The sequence below is a fragment of the Salmo salar genome, unplaced genomic scaffold, assembly GCF_905237065.1.
Source record: "Salmo salar unplaced genomic scaffold, Ssal_v3.1, whole genome shotgun sequence".
NCBI lineage: Eukaryota > Metazoa > Chordata > Actinopteri > Salmoniformes > Salmonidae > Salmo > Salmo salar.
This window is the reverse complement of record NW_025548886.1, coordinates 14,961-39,648: the sequence shown is the minus strand read 5'-3', so window position 1 is coordinate 39,648 and position 24,688 is coordinate 14,961. Positions and strand designations below refer to the sequence as shown.

Genomic DNA, 24,688 nt, shown 5'->3' with positions numbered 1-24,688 from the left:
TAGCTGTAGGGTAGACTGTGTATTAATAGAGCCTGTAGCTGTAGGGTAGACTGTGTATTAATATAGCCTGTAGCTGTAGGGTAGACTGTGTATTAATATAGTCTGTAGCTGTAGGGTAGACTGTGTATTAATATAGCCTGTAGCTGTAGGGTAGATTGTGTGTATTTATATAGCCTGTAGCTGTAAGGTAGACTGTGTATTAATATAGCCTGTAGCTGTAGGGTAGACTGTGTATTTATACAGCCTGTAGCTGTAGGGTAGACTGTGTATTTATATAGCCTGTAGCTGTAGGGTAGACTGTGTATTAATATAACCTGTAGCTGTAGGGTACACTGTGTTTTTATATAGCCTGTAGCTGTAGGGTAGACTGTGTATTAATATAGTCTGTAGCTGTAGGGTAGACTGTGTATTAATATAGCCTGTAGCTGTAGGGTAGATTGTGTGTATTTATATAGCCTGTAGCTGTAAGGTAGACTGTGTATTAATATAGCCTGTAGCTGTAGGGTAGACTGTGTATTTATACAGCCTGTAGCTGTAGGGTAGACTGTGTATTTATATAGCCTGTAGCTGTAGGGTAGACTGTGTATTAATATAACCTGTAGCTGTAGGGTACACTGTGTTTTAATATAGCCTGTAGCTGTAGGGTAGACTGTGTATTAATATAGTCTGTAGCTGTAGGGTAGACTGTGTATTAATATAGCCTGTAGCTGTAGGGTAGACTGTGTATTAATATAGCCTGTAGCTGTAGGGTAGACTGTGTATTAATATAGTCTGTAGCTGTAGGGTAGACTGTGTATTAATATATTCTGTAGCTGTAGGGTAGACTGTGTATTAATATAGCCTGTAACTGTATGGTAGACTGTGTATTAATATAGCCTGTGTATTAATACAGCCTGTAGCTGTAGGGTAGACTGCGTATTTATATAGCCTGTAGCTGTAGGGGTGGACTGTGTATTTATATAGCCTGTAACTGTAGGGTAGACTGTGTATTAATATAGCCTGTAGCTGTAGGGTAGACTGTGTATTAATATAGCCTGTTGCTGTAGGGTAGACTGTGTGTATTAATACAGCCTGTAGCTGTAGGGTAGACTGTGTATTAATATAGCCTGTAGCTGTAGGGTAGACTGTGTATTAATATAGCCTGTTGCTGTAGGGTAGACTGTGTGTATTAATACAGCCTGTAGCTGTAGGGTAGACTGTGTGTATTTATATAGCCTGTAGCTGTAGGGTACACTGTGTTTTAATATAGCCTGTAGCTGTAGGGTAGACTGTGTATTAATATAGTCTGTAGCTGTAGGGTAGACTGTGTATTAATATAACCTGTAGCTGTAGGGTACACTGTGTTTTAATATAGCCTGTAGCTGTAGGGTAGACTGTGTATTAATATAGTCTGTAGCTGTAGGGTAGACTGTGTATTAATATAGCCTGTAGCTGTAGGGTAGATTGTGTGTATTTATATAGCCTGTAGCTGTAAGGTAGACTGTGTATTAATATAGCCTGTAGCTGTAGGGTAGACTGTGTATTTATACAGCCTGTAGCTGTAGGGTAGACTGTGTATTTATATAGCCTGTAGCTGTAGGGTAGACTGTGTATTAATATAACCTGTAGCTGTAGGGTACACTGTGTTTTAATATAGCCTGTAGCTGTAGGGTAGACTGTGTATTAATATAGTCTGTAGCTGTAGGGTAGACTGTGTATTAATATAGCCTGTAGCTGTAGGGTAGACTGTGTATTAATATAGCCTGTAGCTGTAGGGTAGACTGTGTATTAATATAGTCTGTAGCTGTAGGGTAGACTGTGTATTAATATATTCTGTAGCTGTAGGGTAGACTGTGTATTAATATAGCCTGTAACTGTATGGTAGACTGTGTATTAATATAGCCTGTGTATTAATACAGCCTGTAGCTGTAGGGTAGACTGCGTATTTATATAGCCTGTAGCTGTAGGGTGGACTGTGTATTTATATAGCCTGTAACTGTAGGGTAGACTGTGTATTAATATAGCCTGTAGCTGTAGGGTAGACTGTGTATTAATATAGCCTGTTGCTGTAGGGTAGACTGTGTGTATTAATACAGCCTGTAGCTGTAGGGTAGACTGTGTATTAATATAGCCTGTAGCTGTAGGGTAGACTGTGTATTAATATAGCCTGTTGCTGTAGGGTAGACTGTGTGTATTAATACAGCCTGTAGCTGTAGGGTAGACTGTGTGTATTTATATAGCCTGTAGCTGTAGGGTACACTGTGTTTTAATATAGCCTGTAGCTGTAGGGTAGACTGTGTATTAATATAGTCTGTAGCTGTAGGGTAGACTGTGTATTAATATAGCCTGTAGCTGTAGGGTAGACTGTGTATTAATATAGCCTGTAGCTGTAGGGTAGACTGTGTATTAATATAGTCTGTAGCTGTAGGGTAGACTGTGTATTAATATAGTCTGTAGCTGTAGGGTAGAATGTGTATTAATATAGCCTGTAAATGTAGGGTAGACTGTGTATTAATATAGCCTGTGTATTAATACAGCCTGTAGCTGTAGGGTAGACTGTATTTATATAGCCTGTAGCTGTAGGGTGGACTGTGTATTTATATAGCCTGTAACTGTAGGGTAGACTGTGTATTAATATAGCCTGTAGCTGTAGGGTAGACTGTGTATTAATATAGCCTGTTGCTGTAGGGTAGACTGTGTGTATTAATACAGCCTGTAGCTGTAGGGTAGACTGTGTATTAATATAGCCTGTAGCTGTAGGGTAGACTGTGTATTAATATAGCCTGTTGCTGTAGGGTAGTGTGTGTATTAATACAGCCTGTAGCTGTAGGGTAGACTGTGTATTAATATAGCCTGTAACTGTAGGGTAGACTGTGTATTTATATAGCCTGTAGCTGTAGGGTAGACAGTGTATTAATATAGCCTGTAGCTGTAGGGTAGACTGTGTATTAATATAGCCTGTAGCTGTAGGGTAGACTGTGTATTTATATAGCCTGTAGCTGTAGGGTAGACTGTGTATTAATATAGCCTGTAGCTGTAGGGTAGACTGTGTATTAATATAGCCTGTAGCTGTAGGGTAGACTGTGTATTAATATAGCCTGTAGCTGTAGGGTAGACTGTGTATTAATATAGCCTGTAGCAGTAGGGTAGACTGTGTATTAATACAGCCTGTAGCTGTAGGGTAGACTGTGTATTTATATAGCCTGTAGCTGTAGGGTAGACTGTGTATTAATATAGCCTGTAACTGTAGGGTAGACTGTGTATTAATATAGCCTGTAGCTGTAGGGTAGACTGTGTATTAATATAGCCTGTAGCTGTAGGGTAGACTGTGTGTATTTATATAGCCTGTAGCTGTAGGGTAGACTGTGTATTAATATAGCCTGTAGCTGTAGGGTAGACTGTGTATTTATATAGCCTGTAGCTGTAGGGTAGACTGTGTGTATTTATATAGTCTGTAGCTGTAGGGTAGACTGTGTATTTATATAGCCTGTAGCTGTAGGGTAGACTGTGTATTAATATAGCCTGTTGCTGTAGGGTAGACTGTGTGTATTAATATAGCCTGTAGCTGTAGGGTAGACTGTGTATTAATATAGCTTGTAGCTGTAGGGTAGACTGTGTATTAATATAGCCTGTAACTGTAGGGTAGACTGTGTATTAATATAGCCTGTTGCTGTAGGGTAGACTGTGTATTAATATAGCCTGTTGCTGTAGGGTAGACTGTGTGTATTAATATAGCCTGTAGCTGTAGGTTAGACTGTGTATTAATATAGCCTGTAGCTGTAGGGTAGACTGTGTATTTATATAGCCTGTAACTGTAGGGTAGACTGTGTATTAATATAGCCTGTAACTGTAGGGTAGACTGTGTATTTATATGAGTGGATAGTCATCTAAGTGTCAGAGTACTGAGTCAGAACTAACACAGCATAGGCCTACTGTGTCATCATTAAAATACAATATAATACAATAGACTACAATAGAATACAATAGACTACAATAGACTATCCTAATGCACACAGATCATACAGAATACTCTGCTCTGGTGTAGCGTTAACGCAGCCAAATCTGGACCACATATACCCACTGGTGATAGGGTTACGAATCCCACCTCGGCCCCTATCTCTGTCTCCCTCAATATCTGTCAATTCAATTCAAGGGCTTTATTGGCATGGGAAACATATGTTAACATTACCAAATCAAGTGAAATAGATAATAAACAAAAGAGAAATAAACAAAATATATATCTTTCTCTCTCTCTAGACTGTCACTCTCCATCCAAAAATAAAATACTTATATATGTATAAATTCTAATGCACAAATATCCTATCGCTAATCCCTTGGGAAACAACATCTCTGGACTGTGTTAGTACATAATCTAATCTACTGTCTGTACATGAACAAACTGGGTGTTAAATCTTCATCCAGAGTTCCATAGTCTGTCAAGCCACAGATGAGGAACACACAGACAGGATCACAGGCAGCAGAACATCGGATGTGGACATTACCCAAACATGTTGGAATTCAGGCTTAGAGGCAGATGTGTACTCAACTCTGTCTGTCTGTCTGTCTGTCTGTCTGTCTGTCTGTCTGTCTGTCTGTCTGTCTGTCTGTCTGTCTGTCTGTCTGTCTGTCTGTCTGTCTGTCTGTCTGTCTGTCTGTCTCTCTCTCTCTCTCTCTCTCTCTGTCTCTCTGTCTCTCGCTCTGTCTCTCTCTCTCTCCCCTGTTTGAGCGAGCTGTGAATGTAAACAAACTAATAACTTAATGAGCTCATTTGATTGGCTGTGAAAGTGTGTCACATTCCTCTATCTGACCACTAAGACCTCTTCTCCCCAGATGTCCAGTATAAAACTCTTCTTGACAACAGTCACAACAAGCCTTCCTCGGACAACGGTAGTGTAGCATTTGTAACCACAATGCCAGGAGAAAGGATAATGAAACAATGGTTTATAGAACCAAACATCTATATACCTATGAAGAGAAGACCAGACCAGCTGCTATCACTAATAGTCTTTGCGGGAAAAATATGTGAATATACATCAACTTTTATATTTAATAAATCTTTCCTGTTCTTCTTTTTAACTACACGTTGTTTTTCTTCTTCCGATTGCTAAATTACACTACCAAAAGTATGTGGACACTTCCTCGTCGAACATCTCATTCCAAGCTCATTAATATGGAGTTGGTTCCCCCCATTGCTGCTACAACAGCCTCCACTCTTCTGGGAAGGCTTTCCACTAGATGTTGGAACATTGCTGCTATAACAGCCTCCACTCTTCTGGGAAGGCTTTCCACTAGATGTTGGAACATTGCTGCTATAACAGCCTCCACTCTTCTGGGAAGGCTTTCCACTAGATGTTGGAACATTGCTGCTATAACAGCCTCCACTCTTCTGGGAAGGCTTTCCACTAGATGTTGGAACATTGCTGCTATAACAGCCTCCACTCTTCTGGGAAGGCTTTCCACTAGATGTTGGAACATTGCTACGGGGACTTGCTTCCATTCAGCCACAAGAGCATTAGTGAGGTCGGACACTGATATTGGGCGATTAGGCCTGGCTCGCAGTCAGCGTTCCAAATCATCCCAAAGGTGTTCGATGGGGTTGAGGTCAGGGCTCTGTGCAGGCCAGTCAAGTTCTTCCACACCGATCAACAAACCATTTCTGTATGAACCTTGCTTTGTGCACGGGGGCATTGTCATGCTGAAACAGGAAAGGGCCTTCCCCAAACTGTTGCCACAAAGTTGGAAGCACAGAATTGTCTAGAATGTTATTGTATGCTGTAGCATGAAGATTTCCCTTCACTGGAACTAAGGAGCCTAGCCTGAACCATGAAAAACAGCCCCAGACCATTATTCCTCCTCCACCAAACTTTACAGTTGGCACTATGCATTCGGACAGGTAGCGTTCTCCTGGCATCTGCCAAAACCAGATTTGTCTGTCGGAATGCCAGATGGTGGAGCGTGACTCATCACTCCAGAGAACGCGATTACACTGCTCAAGAGTCCAATGGCGGTGAGCTTTACACCACTCCAGCTGACACTTGGCATTAGAAATGGTGATTATAGGCTTGTGCGGCTGCTCGACCATGGAAAACCACTTTATGAAGCTCCAGACGAACAGTTATTATGCTGACGTTGCTTCCAGAGGCAGTTTAGATCTCGGTAGTGAGTGTTGCAACCAAGGACAGATGATTTTTACGCGCTATGCACTTTGCGGTCCCGTTCTGTGAGCTTGTCTGGCCTACCACTTCGAGGCTGAGCCGTTGTTGCTCCTAGACGTTTCCACTTCACAATAACAGCATTTACAGTTGACCGGGGCAGCACTAGCAGGTCAGACATTTTACGAACTGACTTCTTGGAAAGGTGGCATCCTATGACAGTGCCACGTTGAAAGCCACTGAGCTCTTCAGTAAGGCCATTCTACTGCCAATGTTTGTCTATGGAGATTGCATGGCTGTGTGTTCGTATTCATACACCAGTCAGCAACGGATGTGGCTGAAATAACCGAATCCACTAATTTGAAGGGGTGTCCACATACTTTTGTATATATAGTGTATGTGTTGCTTGACGTACATCCTTCATCTAAGTTACACAAAACGGGAAATCCTTTGCAGTGCTGCTCTTGCAAAAAATGTCTTTGAAGTCTTCAACGGGAAGAAGGAGAGGTTGTATAGACGGAAGAAAAGAACCCAGCCCAGAGAGACTTACACCAGACCAGATTCTCTCATTTTGACAAATGACATGGTGCTGAAATATGGTCCAATATTCCTGCCGCGCTTTCATCAAAAACGGCCGTTTCACAGGAAATTTACTTTTACAAAGCTCACTTACCTGGGACATTTGTTCTACATGTCACAAACAGGATTTTATTTACTTTTATGAGATCCTCACCGCCGGTCCAGATGTTTCTGGTACAGAGTAATAAATTAAAACCCTGCCCGTAGCCTCAACATGTGTATTTAAGTATAAAACTTTACAAATGTAGGGACTGTAAGTGATTATCCCTAGTATTCATATCAAAGAGGTGTTCTTTTATGAATCTACGTGGAGAGGCACCATAACAAAGAGTTCAGGAAGAGTTTTCCAATGGATCAACGGTCTCAGATGTTAGAAGGGTCACAGGAGAACTATCTCAACACCAGACAAAAAAAACAAGTTTATTACATTTTTACAGTCTAGTCAGAAAAAACACTGATAAACTGTCAGCAACTGTAAAAGTTTGACATGTCAAGGCCTTGTCAGAGAGAGAGAGAGAGAAAGAGAGAGAGCGAGAGAGAGAGAGTGAGAGAAAAAGAGAAAAAGAGAGAAAAAGAGAGAGAGGAAGAGAGAGAGCTGGGTAGCACTAACATGTTGATGGAGATGTACCACCCTGAGTCCTCCCTCCTTCCCAGATCTCCCTCCTTTCCTCCCTCCTTCCCAGATCTCCCTCCTTTCCTCCCTCTTCCCAGATCTCCCTCCTATCCTCCCTCTTCCCAGATCTCCCTCCTTTCCTCCCTCTTCCCAGATCTCCCTCCTTTCCTCCCTCTTCCCAGATCTCCCTCCTTTCCTCCCTCTTCCCAGATCTCCCTCCTTTCCAGATTTCCCTCCTTTCCTCCCTCCTTCCCAGACCTCCCTTCCTTTCCTCCTTCCTTCCCAGATCTCCCTTCCTTTCCTCCTTCCTTCCCAGATCTCCCTTCCTTTCCTCCCTCCTTCCCAGATCTCCCTCCTTTTCATCCCTTCATCTCCAGAATACCTTGAGGTTTCATGCTACAAGTGTAAAGCATGAAGCTGAAACTCCCTGAAGCTCCTATCTGCTGTAGGTAGAACTGGGCTTTGTTCCTAAATGCACCCTATCCTCTATTTAGTGCACTACTTAGGGAATATGGTGCCATTTAGGATACATTGAAGGCCTTACAGGGTGATCCATCCACAAAGCACTTCTCAGGCAATTTTCTCAAAGTGGCAAAATTGCTTTCCAATACTTTCCTAAGACTAACCCCTTTTAACACCAATTACTATAAATTACCAGCACATTTTCATAATTAAAGATTCCTGTGAATCATTTGATCCCTGTCCAAGGCTCTTTCTGGGGAGACTGAGAGGTAGCAGGAGAAACAATGACCTCCAGGTCAACTCACAGTAAAAACACTTCTGCTGAGAAAACAGAGATAATCGCCTCTGGTTTGAGACGGAGACACAGAGAGAGAGACAAAAAGAGTGAGAGAGAGACAGGGTGAGAGGTGGAGAGAGAGAGAGAGAGAGAGAGAGAGACAGGGAAAGACAGGGAGAGAGGTGGAGAGAGAGAGAGAGAGAGAGAGAGACAGGGAGAGACAGAAAGAGTGAGAGAGAGACAGGGTGAGAGGTGGAGAGAGAGAGAGAGAGAGAGAGAGAGAGAGAGAGAGGGTGAGAGGTGGAGAAAGAGAGAGAGAGAGACAGGGAGAGACCAGGAGAGAGGTGGAAAGAGAGACAGAGATCGAGTGAGAGAGACAGGGAGAGAGGTGGAGAGAGAGAGAGAGAGAGACCTGGAACCTGTTGCCTCACCACATGATGTCCCCATCTTGGAAGAGGTGGGTAAAAGACGGTTGAGAGACATGAGAGGAGGGTTTACTTACAGTACTTTGAGGTTGAAGAGGCCGTAGAACGCTCCTTTGGGAATGTGCGTCAAATCGTTGCCTGCAAGACGTCTGTGAAGAGAAGAAGGGAACACAAAAAAAGACAGATGAAATGATGTGTTTTGATGTTTCTTTCTTGTCACGGGGAGCTCATTTTGCTGTGAAACAACGAAGATAGATAGATAGATGAGAGATTCTATCAGGTTCCACTGGATTCACTGGAGGACGATTGTTGGGTCCAATGCCGATGACATTGTTCCTCTGTCCAGCTCTTCCTCCTCATCATCTGCTACTCAAATAACAGGATGTCTCTGGTCCAATTTATACCCTATTCCCTATATAGTGCACTACTTTAGACCAGAGCCCTATTCCCTATATAGTGCACTACTTTAGACAAGAGCCCTATTCCCTATATAGTGCACTACTTTAGACCAGAGCCCTATTCCCTATATAGTGCACTACTTTAGACCAGAGCCCTATTCCCTATATAGTGCACTACTTTAGACCAGAGCCCTATTCCCTATATAGTGCACTACTTTAGACCAGAGCCCTATTCCCTATATAGTGCACTACTTTAGACCAGGGCCCTATTCCCTATATAGTGCACTACTTTAGACCAGAGCCCTATTCCCTATATAGTGCACTACTTTAGACCAGCGCCCTATTTCCTATATAGTGCACTACTTTTGCCCAGGGCCCTATTCCCTATGTAGTGCACTATATAGGGAATAGTGTGCCATTTGGGACGCATCCCATCCATGTGAAGCCAATCCGTCAACGCTTGGCTCGCTGCAATGGAGGAATGCACCAGATATACATATTCAATTGATATTTACATGACAAATATACCAGACAAACTCAACAGGAGATGGGAAGATAGCAGTAGTTATGCAAACTTTGATTTCTTTCTACAAAGGGATCCGCTTGAATCAACCTTCCAGGCATGTATCCATGCCAATACAGATACTCTTTCTCAGAACCCGGTGTCCATAGGAAATCAAATCAGAGCCTTCAGAATGGTGCAGAGACAATGGGCACCAACAACATGGTTTCAACATCATCTGTCAACGATGAAAGCAAAACATCTCGATAAAATCTGGCTTTGGTTTGGCGACATCAATACAAGGTGCCCATCTGCAGGACAATCAACATGTGTTAATCTATCACAACATGAGTTAGACTGTCTCCACATTGACAGTCTGTTCAGTACTGTAATCAACATGTTAATCTATCACAACATGAGTTAGACTGTCTCCACATTGACAGTCTGTTCAGTACTGTAATCAACATGTTAATCTATCACAACATGAGTTAGACTGTCTCCACATTGACAGTCTGTTCAGTACTGTAATCAACATGTTAATCTATCACAACATGAGTTAGACTGTCTCCACATTGACAGTCTGTTCAGTACTGTAATCAACATGTTAATCTATCACAACATGAGTTAGACTGTCTCTACATTGACAGTCTGTTCAGTACTGTAATCAACATGTTAATCTATCACAACATGAGTTAGACTGTCTCCACATTGACAGTCTGTTCAGTACTGTAATCAACATGTTAATCTATCACAACATGAGTTAGACTGTCTCCACATTGACAGTCTGTTCAGTACTGTAATCAACATGTTAATCTATCACAACATGAGTTAGACTGTCTCCACATTGACAGTCTGTTCAGTACTGTAATCAACATGTGTTAATCTATCACAACATGACTTAGACTGTCTCCACATTGACAGTCTGTTCAGTACTGTAATCAACATGTTAATCTATCACAACATGAGTTAGACTGTCTCTACATTGACAGTCTGTTCAGTACTGTAATCAACATGTTAATCTATCACAACATGAGTTAGACTGTCTCCACATTGACAGTCTGTTCAGTACTGTAATCAACATGTTAATCTATCACAACATGAGTTAGACTGTCTCCACATTGACAGTCTGTTCAGTACTGTAATCAACATGTGTTAATCTATCACAACATGACTTAGACTGTCTCCACATTGACAGTCTGTTCAGTACTGTAATCAACATGTTAATCTATCACAACATGAGTTAGACTGTCTCTACATTGACAGTCTGTTCAGTACTGTAATCAACATGTGTTAATCTATCACAACATGAGTTAGACTGTCTCCACATTGACAGTCTGTTCAGTACTGTAATCAACATGTTAATCTATCACAACATGAGTTAGACTGTCTCCACATTGACAGTCTGTTCAGTACTGTAATCAACATGTGTTAATCTATCACAACATGAGTTAGACTGTCTCCACATTGACAGTCTGTTCAGTACTGTAATCAACATGTTAATCTATCACAACATGAGTTAGACTGTCTCCACATTGACAGTCTGTTCAGTACTGTAATCAACATGTTAATCTATCACAACATGAGTTAGACTGTCTCCACATTGACAGTCTGTTCAGTACTGTAATCAACATGTTAATCTATCACAACATGAGTTAGACTGTCTCTACATTGACAGTCTGTTCAGTACTGTAATCAACATGTGTTAATCTATCACAACATGACTTAGACTGTCTCCACATTGACAGTCTGTTCAGTACTGTAATCAACATGTTAATCTATCACAACATGAGTTAGACTGTCTCTACATTGACAGTCTGTTCAGTACTGTAATCAACATGTGTTAATCTATCACAACATGAGTTAGACTGTCTCCACATTGACAGTCTGTTCAGTACTGTAATCAACATGTGTTAATCTATCACAACATGAGTTAGACTGTCTCCACATTGACAGTCTGTTCAGTACTGTAATCAACATGTGTTAATCTATCACAACATGAGTTAGACTGTCTCCACATTGACAGTCTGTTCAGTACTGTAATCAACATGTGTTAATCTATCACAACATGAGTTAGACTGTCTCCACATTGACAGTCTGTTCAGTACTGTAATCAACATGTTAATCTATCACAACATGAGTTAGACTGTCTCCACATTGACAGTCTGTTCAGTACTGTAATCAACATGTGTTAATCTATCACAACATGAGTTAGACTGTCTCCACATTGACAGTCTGTTCAGTACTGTAATCAACATGTTAATCTATAACAACATGAGTTAGACTGTCTCCACATTGACAGTCTGTTCAGTACTGTAATCAACATGTTAATCTATCACAACATGAGTTAGACTGTCTCCACATTGACAGTCTGTTCAGTACTGTAATCAACATGTTAATCTATCACAACATGAGTTAGACTGTCTCCACATTGACAGTCTGTTCAGTAATGTAATCAACATGTTAATCTATCACAACATGAGTTAGACTGTCTCCACATTGACAGTCTGTTCAGTACTGTAATCACTGTTAATCTATTACAACATGACCCAGGGATTTCAGTGTACACTACTGTGACCTCCCTTCAGTCATCAAAGTATCCACAGGGCACCATCCACAGAGCACCATCCACAGGGCACCATCCACAGGGCACCATCCACAGAGCACCATCCACAGGGCACCATCCACAGAGCACCATCCACAGGGCACCATCCACAGAGCACCATCCACAGGGCACCATCCACAGAGCACCATCCACAGAGCACCATCCACAGGGCACCATCCACAGAGCACCATCCACAGGGCACCATCCACAGAGCACCATCCACAGAGCACCATCCACAGGGCACCATCCACAGGGCACCATCCACAGAGCACCATCCACAGAGCACCATCCACAGGGCACCATCCACAGAGCACCATCCACAGGGCACCATCCACAGAGCACCATCCATAGAGCACCATCCACAGGGCACCATCCACAGAGCACCATCCACAGGGCACCATCCACAGAGCACCATCCACAGATCACCATCCACAGGGCACCATCCACAGGGCACCATCCACAGGGCACCATCCACAGGGCACCATCCACTGGGCACCATCCACAGAGCACCATCCACAGAGCACCATCCACAGGTCACCATCCACAGGGCACCATCCACAGAGCACCATCCACAGGGCACCATCCACAGAGCACCATCCACAGGGCACCATCCACAGAGCACCATCCACAGGGCACCATCCACAGGGCACCATCCACAGAGCACCATCCACAGGGCACCATCCACAGGGCACCATCCACAGAGCACCATCCACAGGGCACCATCCACAGAGCACCATCCACAGGGCACCATCCACAGAGCACCATCCACAGAGCACCATCCACAGAGCACCATCCACAGGGCACCATCCACAGAGCACCATCCACAGAGCACCATCCACAGAGCACCATCCACAGGGCACCATCCACAGAGCACCATCCACAGGGCACCATCCACAGAGCACCATCCACAGAGCACCATCCACAGGGCACCATCCACAGAGCACCATCCACAGAGCACCATCCACAGAGCACCATCCACAGGGCACCATCCACAGAGCACCATCCACAGAGCACCATCCACAGAGCACCATCCACAGGGCACCATCCACAGAGCACCATCCACAGGGCACCATCCACAGAGCACCATCCACAGAGCACCATCCACAGAGAAATCAACGTGTCTGACTGAATATGAACTAAGTCTATCACTGTATTGCCACAGTCTTCTATCAGTGCTGTGGGTCATGTTAATTAGAGCACACCACAGTGAAAAGCTTTCCAATGGAAAAAAGTTGAGGTAGTCCCTCCCCATTGCAGTCCGTTTTGTTTCATTGATGTCCAGTGATATTGTGTCTCAGAGACGGGACGGGCACAGCACCAACACCAGCAACAACTACCCCAACATTCCTCACGCCTGCGGGAATCAGGTCGGGAAGGAGGTCAAGGATCCATAAATACCCAATGTGCACTTTCCTGTGTTCTGTCACAGGGGTGCTGCTTCTGACGGGGCGGCGCTGAATATCGGCCCACGCTGGGAAAGACAGGGGCCCCCGACCACTGCCCTGTGAATCAGACCACTCAGACCACTCAGTGTGTGTGTGTGTGTGTGTGTGTGTGTGTGTGTGTGTGTGTGTGTGTGTGTGTGTGTGTGTGTGTGTGGTCCTGGTACGGGATTGCCAACAGACTGGAACAGCACCTAGCATCATGTTCTGGGCTTCAGAGTTGGGGTCAGGCTGAGTCCAGTTGGCGAGGGTGGTGAGGGTGGCAGAGAGATCAATCCCCTGGCCAACGCACACATCTCAGTAAAACACCATGTACCTGCTACCTTCCTTCCTCCCTGTCTGTCTGACCCAGCATTAACCTCCCTGTCTGTCTGTCTGTCTGTCTGTCTGTCTGTCTGTCTGTCTGTCTGTCTGTCTGTCTGTCTGTCTGTCTGTCTGTCTGTCTGTCTGTCTGTCTGTCTGTCTGTCTGACACAGCATTAACCATCCTGTCTGTCTGTCTGACACAGCATTAACCTCCCTGTCTGTCTGACTGACACAGCATTAACCATCCTGTCTCTGTCTGTCTGTCTGTCTGTCTGTCTGTCTGTCTGTCTGTCTGTCTGTCTGTCTGTCTGTCTGTCTGTCTGTCTGTCTGTCTGTCTGTCTTACACAGCATTAACTTTCCTGTCTGTCTGACTGACACAGCATTAACCTCCCTGTCTGTCTGACTGACACAGCATTAACCTCCCTGTCTGACACAGCATTAACCATCCTGTCTGTTTGACTGACACAGCATTAACCATCCTGTCTGTCTGTCTGTCTGTCTGTCTGTCTGTCTGTCTGTCTGTCTGTCTGTCTGTCTGTCTGTCTGTCTGTCTGTCTGTCTGTCTGTCTGTCTGTCTGTCTGTCTGTCTGTCTGACCCAGCATTAACCTGTCTGTCTGTCTGTCTGTCTGTCTGTCTGTCTGTCTGTCTGTCTGTCTGTCTGTCTGTCTGTCTGTCTGTCTGTCTGTCTGTCTGTCTGACCCAGCATTAACCTCCCTGTCTGTCTGTCTGTCTGTCTGTCTGTCTGTCTGTCTGTCTGTCTGTCTGTCTGTCTGTCTGTCTGTCTGTCTGTCTGTCTGTCTGTCTGACCCAGCATTAACCTCCCTGTCTGTCTGTCTGTCTGTCTGTCTGTCTGTCTGTCTGTCTGTCTGTCTGTCTGTCTGTCTGTCTGTCTGTCTGTCTGACCCAGCATCTCTCTCTCTCATCTCTCAGACCTGCTCAACTGGCTCATACCATACTGTCAAATCCCAAACTGCACCCCATTCCCTATACAGTGAGGGAAAAAAGTATTTGATCCCCTGCTGATTTTGTACGTTTGCCCACGGACAAAGAAATGACCAGTCTATAATTTTAATGGTAGGTTTATTTGAACAGTGAGAGACAGAATAACAACAACAAAAAATCCAGAAAAACGCATGTCAAAAATGTTATAAAATGATTTGCATTTTAATGAGGGAAATAAGTATTTGACCCCCTCTCAATCAGAAAGATTTCTGGGTCCCAGGTGTCTTTTATACAGGTAACGAGCTGAGATTAGGAACACACTCTTAAAGGGAGTGCTCCCAATCTCAGCTTGTTACCTGTATAAAAGACACCTGTTCACAGAAGCAATCAATCAATCAGATTCCAAACTCTCCACCATGGCCAAGACCAAAGAGCTCTCCAAGGATGTCAGGGACAAGATTGTAGACCTACACAAGGCTGGAATGCGCTACAAGACCATCGCCAAGCAGCTTGGTGAGAAGGTGACAACATTTGGTGCGATTATTCGCAAATGGAAGAAACACAAAAGAACTGTCAATATCCCTCAGCCTGGGGCTCCATGCAAGATCTCACCTGGTGGGGTTGCAATGATCATGAGAACGGTGAGGAATCAGCCCAGAACTACACGGGAGGATCTTGTCAATGATCTCAAGGCAGCTGGGACCATAGTCACCAAGAAAACAATTGGTAACACACTACGCCGTGAAGGACTGAAATCCTGCAGCGCCCGCAAGGTCCCCCTGCTCAAGAAAGCACATATATATGCCCGTCTGAAGTTTGGAGGAGGAGGAATGCTGCCTATGACCCCAAGAACACCATCCCCACCGTCAAACATGGAGGTGGAAACATTATGCTTTGGGGGTGTTTTTCTGTTAAGGGGACAGGACAGCTTCACCACAAAAGTGCACTACTTTTCACCAGAGTCCTATGGGAACCCTATAGGCCCTGGTCAAATGTAGTGCACTACATAGAGGATAAGGTGGCATTTGGGTAGGAGACTGGCTCTGTATTGACCCCTGACCCCTGTCTCTGTATTGACCCCTGTCTCTGTGTTGACCCGTCTCTGTATTGATCCCTGACCCCTGGCTCTGTACTGACCCCTGGCTCTGTATTGACCCCTGGCTCTGTATTGACCCCTGTCTCTGTGTTGACCCGTCTCTGTATTGATCCCTGACCCCTGGCTCTGTACTGACCCCTGGTTCTGTATTGTATTGACTACTGGCTCTGTATTGATCCCTGACCCCTGGCTCTGTATTGATCCCTGACCCCTGGCTCTGTATTGACTACTGGCTCTGTATTGATCCCTGACCCCTGGCTCTGTATTGATCCCTGACCCCTGGCTCTGTATTGACTACTGGCTCTGTATTGATCCCTGACCCCTGGCTCTGTATTGACCCCTGGCTCTGTATTGACCCCTGGCTCTGTATTGACCCCTGACCCCTGGCTCTGTATTGATCCCTGACCCGTGGCTCTGTATTGATCCCTGACACCTGGCTCTGTATTGACCCCTGTTGTGTGTGACCACTGGGTTCTCTCTGTGGTCTGAGACCTGTGACCACTGGGTTCTCTCTGTGGTCTGAGACCTGTGACCACTGGGTTCTCTCTGTGGTCTGAGACCTGTGACCACTGGGTTCTCTCTGTGGTCTGAGAACTGTGACCACTGGGTTCTCTCTGTGGTCTGAGACCTGTGACCACTGGGCTCTCTCTGTGGTCTGAGACTAGATCAAATGGGATCCCATGACCCCAAAATTTGATTGATTTCATTGGACGCTCTGGCTAGGAGACCATTATGTGATTATATCATTGTTCAATTAGCAATGATTTGGGGGTGAAATGTCATTATCGTTCAATGGTAATCACTCATTTTGATTAATTAAAAAAAGTTTTGCACAATGCAAGGGTATCGTCCTGCTCCATTCTGCTAATGCATTTCTTAACAGAAACGCCGATTTGTCATCAATTCCATGCGGGTGACATCATGTGATTTTCAGAACACAAGCCGATACGATGGAATTCAACCTTTCAACGAGGGGTCAGAGTGCAGACTGACGGAGCAAATACTGCACATACATGAGACTCTTGACATGGGACTGAGTGGGCTAGCATGTACACACACACCATATACACACACACACACACACACACGCACACACCACCGCTCCTCACCCCACTCAACAAGCCCTCTGGGCACTGTTTATATCTGGAGGCCCTATGCCAGCAGCCACACACACACACACACACACACACACACACACACACACACACACACACACACACACACACACACACACACACACACACACACACACACACACACACACACACACACACACACACACACACACACGCACGCACACACACACACACACTACTTATTTCATCACATTTCATAAATATTCCAATAAATGACCCCATGCAGTGAAATAACAGCCATGTCTAAGTCACTTGTTCTACGGTTGGTAGGATTACATTCCAAATATGGTGAAATGAACTTTCCAATAGAAGGGATTTGTGGGTCTGTAGAGTGAGTCTAGGGCTAACTTAATATGTTGATCAACTGACTGTTCAGAGAAAGCAGAAAGTGAAAGAGAGAGAGAAAGAGGGGGGAGAGAGAGAGAAAGAAGGGGGAAAGAGAGAGAGAGAGACAGAGACAATGAGAGAGAGAGGGAGAGATGGACAGAGAGAGAGGGAAAGACAGACCGAGAGAGAGAGAGCAAGACAGAGAGACAGAGACAGAGAGAGGGAGAGACAGAGACTGAGACATACAGAGACAGAGAGAGAGAGAAAGAAGGGGTAAAGAGAGAGAGAGAGACAGAAACAATGAGAGAGAGAGAGGGGGAGACAGACAGAGAGAGAGAGAGAGTGAGACAGAGAGAGAGAGAGAGAGAGAGAGAGAGAGAGAGAGAGAGAGAGAGAGAGAGAGAGAGAGAGAGAGAGACAGAGAGAGAGAGAGAGAGAGAGAGAGAGAGAGAGAGAGAGAGAGAGAGAGAGAGAGAGAGAGAGAGAGAGAGAGAGAGAGAGAGAGAGTGAGACAGAGACAGAGAGAGAGAGAGAGAGACAGAGAGTGAGACAGAGAGACAGAGAGAGAGACAGAGAGAGACAGAGAGTGAGACAGACAGAGAGAGAGAGCTCTGATTACTGAATACCTAATCTAACTATTCCTGGTACTCTACTACTTACAACCACTACTACTCTCTCTGTGACATGTGACAGTGTTTCACTATGCCCCGAGAGAGAGGGGAGAAACCAGACACTGTTCACCTCTCCATAGCGCCTGCTCCACACCCCTCTCCTCACCTATTTTTGACCAGGGTTCCCTACAGGTAACTGGCAAAATAAAGGAAACACTTGAGTAAATCAGGGATACAAAGTATTGTATATTGAAAGCAAGGTGTTTCCACAAAGCAATTAACATCCCATCATGCTTAGGGTCACGTATAAAAATTACCAGTTGCCCATTATTTGGTCTACCATGGCTAGAAGAAGAGATCTCAGTGACTTTGAAAGAGTCTGAAAGGACCATAGGGGGTTTAAACAACGAAGTATTTAAACCCTGGATTGTTGATGCTATGTATTGGCCATTGAGAGGCTTTGAAGTCACCGGTCGTCCATATTGCCACTCCCCGGTAGGATCAGTCCTTCATAGGAATTCATGGAATTCTACAGTATTTAAATGTAATGTTTCAAGGACATAATTACATGTAATTAAGTATTTGTTTTGGTTGTGGTAGGGACAGTAACATTAATCATCTCTAGAAATTCTACTTTAAGGATTTTTTTACAAATATTTTTGATTTGTGTGTATCCTTTATTTTGGCAGTTACCTGTACATAGGGCAGCGTTTCTGACCAGGGTCCATAGGGGCCATTCTATAGGGAACAGACAGCCATTTAGAACGCATCCCGAGACTCAGACAAGCCCCTCCTGGCCCCCTGCGTGCGTACACCAGTCAGATGTTGACCCAATTCATTCATGTGTCGTCCCGTTGCTTACGCAGCCTAATTTAACCTATTGCTGGTGGGTCCGTCCAGGGGGCTCAGAGGAGCTAACATGCAGCCAAACTGTTACGTGTGTCTGGGACTAACTGAACCTGAGAGGGGAGCGGTGAGCTATACTCTACCCTGCTTCCAAAACAGCTGTATGGTAACGACCTGAAATCCTCTACTCTCCTCAGCCCCCGTGACACCCTCCAATACCAACCCCTCCAACCTTACCACCTCCCCCATAAGCCACCACTCGCGGAACCCCCCAAACCCCCTCATCCTGTGACAACCCCCATACCACATCGCCCTCCACAAGCCACCACTCGCTCCCACCGTTCCACCGCTCGCTTCCCCTAACCACACTGGCACCTCATACACTTGCCATGTGTCTGTGTGTGTGTGTGTGTGTGTGTGTGTGTGTGTGTGTGTGTGTGTGTGTGTGTGTGTGTGTGTGTGTGTGTGTGTGTGTGTGTGTGTGTGTGTGTGTGTGTGTGTGTGTGTGTGTGTGTGTGTGTGTGTGTGTGTGTGTGTGTGTGTGTGTGTGTGTGTGTGTGTGTGTGTGTGCGTGTGTGTGGTGTGTGACCTGCGAGCTGGCATGTTTAACAGAGCTCTAACAGAGCTGACAGAGGGAAGACATTGTTTCCATACTTGCTGCGTCTACTTTAGGGGCGGCTCCATAAACAAGTCTGTTTTAGTAACAATGTCCTGATTAGATTTCTGTGCTGCTCTGCTGGGGAATGGCCCAGTGTCATCACTCCTGATAACTATTGCATTAGAGAGAGATGGTATTACTGCTTTTAACTGGGCCGGAACGTTCAGCTGCCCTGAATACCCAGCATTCCACACTGAACAGTGATGGTGGAGGACAGTGGAGTCACACACAGGAGGACAAACACACACACACACACACACACACACACACACACACACACACACACACACACACACACACACACACACACACACACACACACACACACACTCCCAGCCTCAGCTCAGGATACCAGACTCAGTAGAATACAGCAGGGCCAGTAGAATAACAGTAGAATACAGCAGGGCCAGTAGATGCTGTCTGCCAGTAGATGCTGTCTGCCAGTAGATGCTGTCTGCCAGTAGAGGCTGTCTGCCAGTAGATGCTGTCTGCCAGTAGATGCTGTCTGCCAGTAGATGCTGTGTGTTGAGTTATAGATAATAACAGTAGATCACAGCAGGGCCAGTAGATGCTGTCTGCCAGTAGATGCTGTCTGCCAGTAGATGCTGTGTGTTGAGTTATAGATAATAACAGTAGAACACAGCAGGGCCAGTAGATGCTGTCTGCCAGTAGATGCTGTGTGTTGAGTTATAGATAATAACAGTAGAACACAGCAGGGCCAGTAGATGCTGTCTGCCAGTAGATGCTGTCTGCCAGTAGACGCTGTGTGTTGAGTTATAGATAATAACAGTAGAATACAGCAGGGCCAGTAGATGCTGTCTGCCAGTAGATGCTGTCTGCCAGTAGATGCTGTGTGTTGAGTTATAGATAATACCAGTAGAACACAGCAGGGCCAGTAGATGCTGTCTGCCAATAGATGTTGTCTGCCAGTGGATGCTGTTTGTTGAGTTATAGATAATAACAGTAGAACACAGCAGGGCCAGTAGATGCTGTCTGCCAATAGATGCTGTCTGCCAGTAGATGCTGTGTGTTGAGTTATAGATAATAACAGTAGAACACAGCAGGGCCAGTAGATGCTGTCTGCCAATAGATGCTGTCTGCCAGTAGATGCTGTGTGTTGAGTTATAGATAATAACAGTAGAACACAGCATGGCCAGTTGATGCTGTCTACCAGTAGATGCTGTCTGCCAGTAGATGCTGTGTGTTGAGTTATAGATAATAACAGTAGAACACAGCAGGGCCAGTAGATGCTGTCTGCCAGTAGATGCTGTGTGTTGAGTTATAGATAATAACAGTAGAAAACAGCAGGGCCAGTAGATGCTGTCTGCCAGTAGATGCTGTGTGTTGAGTTAGATAATAACAGTAGAATACAGCAGGGCCAGTAGATGCTGTCTGCCAGTAGATGCTGTGTGTTGAGTTAGATAATAACAGTAGAAAACAGCAGGGCCAGTAGATGCTGTCTGCCAGTAGATGCTGTCTGCCAGTAGATGCTGTGTGTTGAGTTGTAGATAATAACAGTAGAACACAGCAGGGCCAGTAGATGCTGTCTGCCAGTAGATGCTGTGTGTTGAGTTATAGATAATAACAGTAGAACACAGCAGGGCCAGTAGATGCTGTCTGCCAGTAGATGCTGTCTGCCAGTAGACGCTGTGTGTTGAGTTATAGATAAAAACAGTAGAACATAGTAGGGCCAGTAGATGCTGTCTGCCAATAGATGCTGTCTGCCAGTAGATGCTGTCTGCCAATAGATGCTATCTGCCAATAGATGCTGTCTGACAATAGATGCTGTCTGCCAGTAGATGCTGTGTGTTGAGTTATAGATAATAACAGTAGAATACAGCAGGGCCAGTAGATGCTGTCTGCCAATAGATGCTGTCTGCCAGTAGATGCTGTGTGTTGAGTTATAGATAATAACAGTAGAATACAGCAGGGCCAGTAGATGCTGTCTGCCAGTAGATGCTGTGTGTTGAGTTATAGATAATAACAGTAGAACACAGCAGGGCCAGTAGATGCTGTCTGCCAGTAGATGCTGTGTGTTAAGTTATAGATAATAACAGTAGAATACAGCAGGGCCAGTAGATGCTGTCTGCCAATAGATGCTGTCTGCCAGTAGATGCTGTGTGTTGAGTTATAGATAATAACAGTAGAACACAGCAGGGCCAGTAGATGCTGTCTGCCAGTAGATGCTGTCTGCCAGTAGATGCTGTGTGTTGAGTTATAGATAATAACAGTAGAACACAGCAGGGCCAGTAGATGCTGTCTGCCAGTAGATGCTGTCTGCCAGTAGATGCTGTCTGCCAGTAGATGTTGTGTGTTGAGTTATAGATAATAACAGTAGAACACAGCAGGGCCAGTAGATACTGTCTGCCAGTAGATGCTGTCTGCCAGTAGACGCTGTGTGTTGAGTTATAGATAATAACAGTAGAACACAGCAGGGCCAGTAGATGCTGTCTGCCAGTAGATGCTGTGTGTTGAGTTATAGATAATAACAGTAGAATACAGCAGGGCCAGTAGATGCTGTCTGCCAGTAGATGCTGTGTGTTGATTTATAGATAATAACAGTAGAATACAGCAGGGCCAGTAGATGCTGTCTGCCAATAGATGCTGTCTGCCAGTAGATGCTGTGTGTTGAGTTATAGATAATAACAGTAGAACACAGCAGGGCCAGTAGATGCTTTCTGCCAGTAGATGCTGTCTGCCAGTAGATGCTGTCTGCCAGTAGATGTTGTGTGTTGAGTTATAGATAATAACAGTAGAACACAGCAGGGCCAGTAGATGCTGTCTGCCAGTAGATGCTGTCTGCCAGTAGACGCTGTGTGTTGAGTTATAGATAATAACAGTAGAACACAGCAGGGCCAGTAGATGCTGTCTGCCAGTAGATGCTGTGTGTTGAGTTATAGATAATAACAGTAGAACACAGCAGGGCCAGTAGATGCTGTCTGCCAGTAGATGCTGTGTGTTGAGTTATAGATAATAACAGTAGAATACAGCAGGGCCAGTAGATGCTGTCTGCCAGTAGATGCTGTCTGCCAGTAGATGCTGTGTGTTGAGTTATAGATAATAACAGTAGAACACAGCAGGGCCAGTAGATGCTGTCTGCCAGTAGATAGTGTCTGCCAGTAGACGCTGTGTGTTGAGTTAGATAATAACACTGTAAGCGATGGTCCAGTTGGTGGGGTAGTTGCCAGGGATCATCTAAATTCCAGGTAATTACTTACAAATCTGGGGTTATCTGCCAAAACATTTTACATCCTAGGGTTTCTATGGTTTTGTGTGAGAATACAAGACTCTTAGTAACATGAGCACAGAAATCATTCTGTATGTGTTTATTTCATTCCTGGAATTAGTTTGGGCCATAATTCTAATCCCTGTCTAACACTCTAGGGGTTTTAATGATCCATGTATATTAACTGTTAGTGCAGAGGGTTTACCTACTGTATAGCCCAGTGGTTCCCAACCTGGGGTACTAGGACCCCTGGGGGGTACTTGGCCTATCCACAAGGGGTACATGAGAAGACTCCTGACACCACAAGTCTACTGGTAAAATGAGAATGAATCAAATCAAATGTTATTGGTCACATACACGTGTTTAGCAGATGTTAATGTGAGTGTAGCGAAAAGCTTGTGTTTCTAGCTCCGACAGTGTAGTAATATCTAATATGTAATAACTAACAAATTACACAATATATACCCAATACACACAAATCTAAGTAAAGGAATGGAATTAAGAACATATAAACATACGGACGAGTAATGTCAGAGCAGCATAGACTAAGCTACAGTAGAATAGTATAGAATACAGTATATATACACAGTATATGACGGGCTACTTCAGAGGTTCTCCGGGCAGAAGCAAAATGCACTCAGTGGCACAGTAACCCAAACAGGTTGGGAACCACTGCTATAGATAATACACATCAACACATGGAGATAAAACACTATATTATATATTTGACCCTGGTACAGGAAGTACACTAGATAGGGTTTAAGGTGCCATTGGGGACACAGCCCTTGACGTCCTCCCTGTGATGCAGTAGCTCTTCTATTCTCCAGGGACGGGTTCTAAGGTTCCGTCAGGTTTTCATTAGGGAACCGCTCATAAGTCTTTGAAGCGGGAACTCGAGCCAGAACAATCTCAATTTAATTTCCTGAGTTTTTCCCCATTTAACAACTCCTACAAAAGTCAGAGCATTCTCTTTAACAGAGTTTAGAAAATAAAAGCAAGGGGGATCTAAATGTTTTTTTTTTTTTTTATGTTTCTGGACGCAGGCCCATTTCGCTGGCTCGTTGTGGCAGCAGTGTAGAGAGCGGTGGGCTGTGTTCCAAAGGCCCTCTATTCCTATATAGTGCACTACGTTTGACCAGAGCCCTACGGGAGGGAATGGTCCAAAGTAGTGCAATATATAGGAATAGGGGGCCGTTGGAATGCACTCGTGGGTCCCTGTCTGAGCTGGTTGGGTTAGAGAGACAACTGAGAGACCGGGGATTCCGGTTGGGTAGTTCCTGTCAGTTGCCTCAGTATGTCTACAAGGACATCCAGGCCAGCTGCAACATGACATTCCCACCACCACCTCTCTCCAGGCCAGCTGCAACATGACATTCCACCACCTCTCCTCTCCTCTCCTCTCCTCTCCTCTCCTCTCCTCTCCTCTCCTCTCCTCTCCTCTCCTCTCCTCTCCTCTCCTCTCCTCTCCTCTCCCTCTCCTCTCCTCTCCTCTCCTCTCTTCTCCTCTCCTCTCCTCTCCTCTCCTCTCCTCTCCTCTCCCTCCCTCTCCTCTCCTCTCCTCTCCTCTCCTCTCCCAGTATTTGTGTAACACTGTAGGTACTACACATACATACAAGCCTTCTGACATCACATAGAACTGTCCTACTCTAACAAAAAACACATCGCTGTAAATCGCAAGATAATGAGATTTATTGTAATTGTTTGACATGAACGCCATGGGAACGATTCTAGACCACGATAAGGCTTTGACAGACAGTTTCCCTTGGGTGATAAGGCTGAGAGGGGATCTATTGTATCTCTTATCTGGTTAGGAAGCGCTGTCATACTCACAGCTCCTCAAGGAAGTGAAGGTTGGAGAGGGCACCGGAGGACAACAGAGTTAGGTTGTTCATACTCAGATCACTGTGGAAAGAGGAAGAGAGGGTGGCAGAAAGAGAGAGAGAGAGAGAGAGAGGAGAGGAGAGAGAGAGAGAGAGAGAGAGAGAGAAAGAGAAAGATAGAGAGAGAGAGGGAAGGAGAGCGAGAGAGAGAGAGAGAGAGAGAAGAGAAAGATAGAGAGAGAGAGGGGAAGGAGAGAGAGAAAGAGAGAGAGAGAAAGAGAGAGAGGG

The 24,688-nt window shown here is 44.9% G+C and overlaps 1 protein-coding gene across 1 annotated transcript in view; it reads right to left on the bottom strand.

The window, feature by feature from the left end:
• Positions 1 to 24,479, bottom strand: part of LOC123733412 (leucine-rich repeat-containing G-protein coupled receptor 5A-like) — a 49,387-nt gene extending 24,908 nt beyond the window's left edge. Inside the window, exons 1-2 of the mRNA XM_045712810.1 lie at positions 24,411 to 24,479; positions 8,565 to 8,636 (exon numbers count right to left, since the gene is read on the bottom strand). Coding sequence (XP_045568766.1) covers positions 8,565 to 8,636; positions 24,411 to 24,472 — 134 coding nt within the window. The 5' untranslated portion in view covers positions 24,473 to 24,479. The remainder of the gene's footprint in view (positions 1 to 8,564; positions 8,637 to 24,410) is intronic.
• Positions 24,480 to 24,688: the final 209 nt, after the last annotated feature.